The following is an 8,434-nucleotide window of genomic DNA, read 5'->3' as shown; positions in this document are numbered from 1 at the left end:
CTGACTGCTCTGCCAGGGCACACCACTGCCTCCTGCCTGGCTCCCTGTGTGCCAGGACCACCTGGTTCCACCTCCTGATGGCCGTGCTGGGTTTCCTATCTGTGGCCTATCACTGCACTGTCCCAGGCACGGCCCTGCCATGCCTGCGTTGCACAGGACAGGTGTGTTCGGGGTGGGGAAGAGTTCCCCACCACTAGTGCCCATGGCAGCCCTCAGTGCACCACACTTCTCAGCAATCCTGCTTTAAAGACCCAGTGCTGCCCCAGCCGTGTCCTACACAGGGGTCTGCAGACAGCCCTGCTTTACCACCAGGAGCATGGAGACAGCTTCAGGAAAAAGCTCTGCCATAAACATGCAGTCAGTGCTGGAAATGGCTGGTGTGGCAAAAGTCCAGAGCCACCTTCCTGGTCCACGTGTGTCCACAAGGATGTAGAGAGGAAGGGGAAGAGGGATGGAAGTGAGAAGAGAGCAGCATTGCAAAGACCACATCGTGCTGCTCTCTGTGGCCATTGGAGCTGGGAAGCTGCGGCCATGTCTCAAACACAAAAGAGAGGATGGAACCACTGGGCATTAAGGGGCAGCCCAATGACAGTGAGGCTGCTGCTCTGTGTTGCAGCTGGGCTCCTGGACTCTGCACCACTCCTGCCTACTCGAGTCGCTCCTCCAGTTTCAGAGGTGGTAAAACACGGGAACAGAGACAACTGAATTTCTGCTGGCTTCCTTACTGTATTTATCAACAGAGCTCCCTGTTCTATGGGAACATGAGATGAGAGTGTCAAAACACTACAAAAATGAAGCATGCCAAGAATAACGGATTTAAATTGAAGTCATGTCTGTGAAAATAATAAGAAGAAAAATAGAAACAAGAGATTGTTCTAACAATTTCTGAATTACTGTGAGACTCTTCTTAGGCTGGCATGCATCTTGCGGATGCTGAAGAAGTATGTACTGCTCACTGCAGTCTTGATCTCCTGGTTCCTCATGCCATAGAGGAGGGGGTTCACTGCTGGAGGCACCACCGAGTACAGAAATGACACCACCACGTCCAGGAAAGGGGAGGAGACTGAGGGAAGCTTCAGATAGGCAACCATGGCAGTACTGACAAAGAGGGAGACGACGGCCAGGTGAGGAAGGCACATGGAGAAGGCTTTGTGCCATCCCTGTTTAGAGGGCATTCTCAGCACGGCCCTGAAGATCTGCACATACGACAAAACAATGAAAACAAAACATCCAGATAAGACAAGGACAGTACAAGACAATAAGCCCAACTTCCCTGAGGTAGGATTTTGAGCAGGAGAGTTTGAGGATCTGAGGGATTTCACAGAAGAACTGATCCACAGCATTGCCATGGCAGAGAGGCAGTGAAAACGTGTTGGCAGTGTGCAGCAGAGCATGGAGAACCCTAGTGGCCCAGGCAGCTGCTGCCATGGTGGCACAAGCTCTGCTGTCTATCAAGGTCCCGTAGTGCAGGGGCTTGCAGATGGCAACGTTGAGTCACAAAAATGACTCTACACCAGGTTTGCACACTCTTTACTCTGAGTTATGCTTATGCAATTCTGGGTGCACTCGAACCTAACTCAATTTTACTCATACTTTACTCCACGTTTACTAACACTTTACTTCGGCTTTACTCACAACTTCATTTTTGAGTGTGTTTCACTCACACTTCAATCAAGGTTTACTCAAATTGCTCTTCAACCTTAAACACACTTTACATGGGGCTTACTCACATTAATCTCAAGGTTTTACAGACACCCTATTCCGGGGGCGAACACTTTGTCATCCGGGCCTATCCACACTTTAATCCAGGTAGACTCACACCTTACTGTGGGTTTTCCTCAACCTTTACTCCACATTTACTAACACTTTGCTCCGGACCAACCCACACTTTGCTCTGGGAGTTTCTCACACTTGACTCTGAGTTTACTCACATTGGACTCCTAGTTTATTCACGATTTTCTCCAGGTTTTACTCACATTTTGCTCCAGACATGCACACTCTTTACTCTGGGTTTAGTCTTACTCTATTCTGGGCAGATTCACACCTTACTCTGGCTTTTACTCACACTTTACTCTGGGTTTACGAACACTGTACTCTGGGTTTACTCATACTTCTGTTTTGACTGTGTTTCACTCACATTTTACTCAAGGATTCCTCAAACTTTTCTTCAACATTACTCACACTTTACTCCTGGTTTACTCACACTTTTCTCTGGGTTTTACTGACACCCTACTCCAGGTGTGTACACTCTCTCTTCGGGCCTACCCAAACTTTACTCCAGGATTGCCTCACACTTGACTCTGAGTTCGCTCACACTTCACTCCATGTTTACTATAGGAAAGAAAGAAGATTTCAAAGGGCACCCAAGAAAAATCTTTTCTGATTTTACAAGGTGCATCTTGTTGCTTTTGGAGCACCACTGTCCAACTGATGCTGATTGAGGGTGTCTCCTAAGGAGATCTGCATAGGCAGGAGAAGCAATTGCTTGAGGTCTCACACAGTACATACAACCTGACTGCTCACCTCCCCAGGCCTGACGTGTCTGCTGCATGCCACCTGGCACTTGCATCACTTTTCCCTACACCAGAATTCTCCACTGAAGTCTGCAGCTGGATGGTACAGTTCCTTTACACCATTCCTTTACCTGCTTTCCTTACAGAACTGTCTGCACACAGGCACAGGTTGTTGCTTCCTACTTTAAAACAAACAACAGTAAAGCACAATACAATTTGCCTAAAAAGAGAACACACTCCTCAGCCATATCCCACCAGTGTGGTTCACCTTCCCACTAGGATAAGTACTTTACATAAGTAGACAGGAAATGATAATTATTAATGGGAAAAAATGAAAAGGAGCAAAGCTCCACTGTGTGATCACAAGCATCCCATGCCATCTCCAAGGGCCCCAGAGATCCTGTCTGGGACAGGCAGCTTTCCGAGAGGACCTGCAGGAGAGCAGAGCCCTCTGGAAGCTGCAGATGGAACTTGCGAAGAGGGTCTCAGGGCAGTACACTGCCAACGTTGTTTTTGTCCCTGTAGCTGCAGCCCAACCCAGCACATTCAATGCCCCCCAGACAAGTCGCTAGATTCCTGGGGGTGACCCCGTGCTGAAATGGCCACTGGAAAGCCAAGAAACTCTGATTTCTTCTCAATGAACACAAACATCCATGAACCATTTTGGGTCATCAGTGTCAAACTCTCTCTACTGCTGAGTCCCTCTCCATCTGCCCTGCTAGCTCAGCAGCACCACTGCAGAGCCCTCATTTGCCTGTGGGCTCCCCAGTTTCCCTCTTGGGGTGGGTCCAGAGGAGGGCACTAAGATGATCAGAAGGCTGGAGCAGCTCTGCTAGGAAGAAAAGTTGAGGGAACTGGACTTGCTTGGTTTGTGGAAGAGAAGATTCTGAGGAAACTTCATTGTGGCCTTCCAGTACTTCAAGGGAATGTATGAAGAGAAGGGATAACAGCTGTTTAGGACAGTGGCTGGTGATAGAACAAGGGGGAGCGGTTTTAAAGTGAGGCTGGGGAGGTTTAGGCTAGATATTAAAAGGAGGTTTTTCACCCAGATGGTAGTGAAGCCCTGGGACAGGTTGCCCACAGAGGTTGTGGATGCCCCATCCCTGGAGGCTTTCAAGGCCAGGCTGGAAATGAGAGGCTCTGGGCAGCCTGCTCTGGTGGTTGGTGACCCTGCCTGTAACAGTGGGGTTGAAACTAGATGATCTTTATGGTCCTTTTCAGTACAGGCCATTCAATATTTCTAAGATAACATAGACTGTTTCAGAAAAAAACTGTGAGTCATTTTTTCAGGCAGATGAGAAGACGATCCCTACTGAAATTTGTCCATGACATTTTCCTCACTGCATCCTTGAGCTCCTGGTTCCGCATGCTGTAGATGAGGGGGTTTAGTGTTGGAGGCACCACCGAGTACAGAAATGAAACCACCAGGTCCAGGGATGGGGAGGAGATGGATGGGGGCTTCATGTAGGCCAAAAAGTCAGTGCTGAGAAAGAGGGAGAGCACAGCCAGGTGAGGGAGGCACGTGGAGAAGGCTTTGTGGCGTCCCTGCTCAGAGGGCATCCTCAGCACAGCCCTGAAGATCTGCACATAGGACACAACAATGAAAACAAAACACACAAATACGGCAAGAACACTAAGCACAATGAAACCAATTTCCCTGAGGTAGTCTGATTCAGAGCAGGAGAGCCTGAGGATGTGGGGGATTTCACAGAAGAACTGATCCACAACATTGCCACGGCACAGTGGCTGAGAAAATGTACTGATAGTGTGCAGCAGAGCATGGAGAAGGCCAGTGGCCCAGGCAGCTGCTGCCATGGTGGCACAAGCTCTGCTGTCCATCAAGGTCCCATAGTGCAGGGGCTTGCAGATGGCAACATAGCGGTCATAGGACATGATGGTGAGAAGAGAATACTCTGCTGAGATGAAAAAGACAAACAGAAAGGTCTGGGCAACGCATCCAGCATAGGAGATGTGCCTGGTGTCCCAGAGGGCATTGGCCATGGCTTTGGGGAGAGTGGTGGAGATGCAGCCCAGGTCGAGGAGGGCGAGGTTGAGGAGGAAGAAGTACATGGGGGTGTGCAGGCGGTGGTGGCAGGCTACGGCTGTGCTGATGAGGCCGTTGCCCAGGAGGGCAGCCAGGTAGATGCCCAGCAAGAGCCAGAAGTGCAGGAGCTGCAGCTGCCGCGTGTCTGCCAACGCCAGGAGGAGGAACTGGCTGATGGAGCTGCTGTTGGGCATCTGCAGTTCCTGTTGGGCCTGGAGTCCTGTTCAGAGTGCAGAAGATAATGATGAGTCAAGAGCTTTTTCAGAGACACTCCTCCCGCCATGCTATAACAGTTTTTCTTTCTCTTAGGACAATGTTCATTTAACTCCATAGCTTGAATTTACATGAGCTTCACCATCCCTTGAGAATTCGAAGATGAAGGAGCTCTTGCTTTCCTCTCATTGTCTAATCATATCCCAGCCTCCTGGATACTTTCTTCCTATGACATATTTCCATTCCTCGTATCTTTCGTCTGTCTGCACTCAGAGTGCCCATTCCTACCTCTGCACTTAAATTTCTACTAGAGAAAGCTGCCTGTTTGCTGGACAAGTGCATTATTCATGTCTGCAGAGAAGTACGCAAATTCCAGCTGGTGCAATCCTTTGGGAGAAAAGAGGCTGAAAGCACATGAGGAGTTTGTGCATATAACTGCAGACTGAGAAACGTACAGTTCAGGACTCTTATAGTTGTGTTCATATTTCACATCTCCTTTTACATTTCTGCCTCCAACTCATTCTCCTTCCCTAAGGACAGGTATGGGAAAATCCCTGCCTTGTCTCTCCTCTTGCAAAGTGCCCTTGGTAACACTCTGGGAGTGCTGAAGCTGTGATGCCCATGCCTCCAGCAGCAGAAGGCTCCTGCCCTGCCCTGCCCTGCCAGGGGGCTCCTTCCCCCCACACATCTCCCCGCAGCGTCCTGGGCAGCTCCCCAGGCAGGCTGAGTGCCGAGCCTGGCAGACAGCAGAGTCATAGCCTGCAGTGAGACTTACCTTGTCAAAGGCTGTCAGCGATGCTCCTCCAGTGAGCTCACAGCCTGCTCACACCATACACATCCTACAAGCTCGCTCTCCTTTCTCTGCTCTCCTCCTGTCACCTGCAGGCTGTGCTGTGTAGAAGAGCTGCTCCTGGGCACAGCTGTCTCTCTGCAGCACTGCCCACTTTTATCAGCTCCCTGTGTCCCAGGAGCCCGGCCCAGCTCTCCAGCAGAAGATGTCATTTTCTCTTCCTCATTGCTCTCCCTGCGGATCTCCTTAGGTCTCTGCATTGGCAGCTCCTGATAGACAACAGGGTCATCTCTGCAAAACGTACTTTGAAGTCATATGAATTAATCACCAGTAGACAGACTGATTCCTGAAGCATTTTTTGTCCTAGCAGATGGTGTGTGCCTAGCAAAGCTGCAAATGCCCCACCTGGTGTCATGGTTTTATGATTCTTGTTATTGGTATTCCACATCATAACATCATGTAAAGTACAGGGAATTAAGGAGTAAATACTCCAGTTCTGTGGACAGACAACTTTCTGGATACCTGGCTCTCAGGAGAGAAGAACTGTATACCCAGAGGACTCTGATTTTTAAGTATAGAAGATCAGTCATGGGAGGGAGTCCCAGGATCACTCCCTTGCTTGCTGCCCTGCAGTGTGTGGGTTCACTCCCCAGCTGTGCGCCCTCAGTTCAAAGTCAGGCTTTTGGTTTCAGACGCTCGCTCTCTCATTTTATATGATTTATTACCCTAAATTTCAATTTTATATTATAATATTGTGTTATCTTGCATTCCAATATCATATTTAGTAAAACTATGTTTCCTCCTTAGATTGTTGCCGCTGTGTTTTATTGTTATTGTTATTGTTATTGTTATTGTTATTGTTATTGTTATTGTTATTGTTATTGTTATTGTTATTGTTATTATTTTCATTCCTATTTTTATTTTTGGCCAGTAGGACTGCAGGCCTGCTGCCCTCTGTCACGGGCACAGATTGCTCTAGATAACTCCATGACAAGACAACACACTCAGTCATATGGTCTGCTTTTAGGGCAGATGTGTGGAGCCAAAAGTTGGACTTAATGATCCTTATGGGTCCCTTCCATTGCAGGATATGCCAGGATTCTATGATAGCAGGTACAAGCACAGTGATGTTGAAGTCACTGTGCTGTCACAGTGGATAGGAGTTCAGCGATGCCACAGTGGTGTATCAGAAATGTGGAGAGCAGTGATGTCAGAATTACTCAGTTGTGGCAGTGGTCAGAATTACAGTGATGCACTGTAGGCTGTACAGTGATGTACAGTAACTGAGTTACTGTAAAGGAGAGACAAACTCAGTGACTTCAGCTCCACTGTGCTGTCACAGCTGATATGAGCACAGTGGTGTTGCAGTTGTTGTTCTGTGACAGTAGGAAGGAAGATCATCACGTCAGGGTCACTGTGCTGTCACAGTGAGCAGAGGAGCAGAGTGATGGCAGATCCACTGTTCTGTCACAGCTGGCAGCAGTGCAGTGATGGTGCATCAATACAGATTAGAATCATAGAATCATAGAATCATAAAATTGCATGGTCAGAAATGTCCTGTAAGATCATCGAGTCCAACCGTCCTCCCATCATCATTACTACCACAAGCACTAAACCAGATCTCACAGCTCCTCATCTAGCCATCTGTTGAACGCTGCCAGGGACGGAGCCTCCACAACCTCCTGAGCAGCCATCCAGTGCCTGACCACTCTCTGAGAGAAAAAGTTCTTCCTTATGTCTAACCTAAAACTCCTCTGGTACAACTTGTGGCCACTTCCTCGGGTCCTGTTTGTTGCCTGGCAGAAGAGCCAAACCCCTCCTCATCACAACCTGCCTTTAGGATGTGGGAGAGTGCAAGGAGGTCTCCCCTGAGCCTCGTCTTCTCCAGTCTAAAAATCCCAGCTCTCTCAGCTACTCCTCAGCACACCTGTGCTCCAGACCCCTCACCAGCTTTGTCGCCCTTCTTTGGACAAGTTTCAGTGTCTTTCTTGTAGTGAGGGGCCCAAAACTGAACACAGTACTTGAGGTGTGACCTCACCAGTGCTGAGTACAGAGGGATGATGTCCTCCCTGCTCCTGCTGGCCACACTATTTCTAATGCAGGGCAGGATGCCGTTTTCCCTAATGGCCACCTGTGCACACTGTCTGCTCACGTTCAGCCAAGCATCAACCAACACCCCCAGGTCCCTTTGCTCTTCACAGTCATCCAGCCACTCATCCCCAAGCCTGTAGCGCTGCATGGGTTTATTGTGGAAAAAGTGCAGGACGCAAAAGGAGCTCTGCATGTGGGTTAGTATCACACATGGCATCCTCAGAGCCAAACTTCCCAGTGAGGAAGTGGTGCCTTCACCTTGGCCCTGAGAGATCTGAAGTTCAAAGTTTCACTGGCATTGACTGTTTGTTCAGAGTGGTCCCTTCTCACATCCCACATCCTGGGATGAGACACACTGCCCACATGGGATTTGGGCCTCATGGCATCCTTGCACCCCATGCAGAGTCTGGCAGCTGCTGTCCCCTGCTCTTTCATTTGACAGGAAGGGCCCTGAGCCAACATGAGGGACAGGATCTCCCTGCCAAGGCTCTGGGGATCAGGGCTTGGGCCTTTCTGCTTCACAAGACAAAGGAGGCTTTTCTCAGCATCACAGCCACCATCCCAGTGCCTTGGTCTGCCTGCAATCATGGCTCCCAATTCTCTGCTCTATCAAGTCCCTGGGGAAGCTAGCTTGATAATGGCCCTCAGTGGGGCCCATTAATACTCCTAGAAAGTTCACTGTTCCTTCTGACTTTGTCTTCTTGAGCACTTCATGCAATCTTCTCTTCTCTGTGCACTGGAGGTTGATGGACTCAGCAGCAAATGCCCCCTGGGGCCCATTAT

General features: G+C 49.2%; 1 protein-coding gene and 1 pseudogene across 1 annotated transcript; both read right to left on the bottom strand.

Moving 5' to 3' along the window:
- Positions 1–806: 806 nt before the first annotated feature.
- Positions 807–1,494, bottom strand: LOC125686128 (olfactory receptor 14A16-like; annotated as a pseudogene).
- Positions 1,395–6,474, bottom strand: LOC125686194 (olfactory receptor 14J1-like). The gene has a single exon (XM_048929924.1). The coding sequence runs from the start codon at positions 4,749–4,751 to the stop codon at positions 3,792–3,794; it is 960 nt and encodes a 319-aa protein (XP_048785881.1). The 5' UTR covers positions 4,752–6,474; the 3' UTR covers positions 1,395–3,791.
- Positions 6,475–8,434: the final 1,960 nt, after the last annotated feature.

This window comes from Lagopus muta, chromosome 32, assembly GCF_023343835.1.
Source record: "Lagopus muta isolate bLagMut1 chromosome 32, bLagMut1 primary, whole genome shotgun sequence".
Lineage (NCBI taxonomy): Eukaryota > Metazoa > Chordata > Aves > Galliformes > Phasianidae > Lagopus > Lagopus muta.
Note: the sequence above shows the minus strand (reverse complement) of the source record. Positions and strands in the feature narration are given on the sequence as shown.

Coding starts and splice junctions, on each gene's coding strand:
- LOC125686194 (XM_048929924.1), bottom strand. CDS start 4,751: ATGCCCAACAGCAGCTCCATCAGCCAGTTCCTCCTCCTGGCGTTGGCA.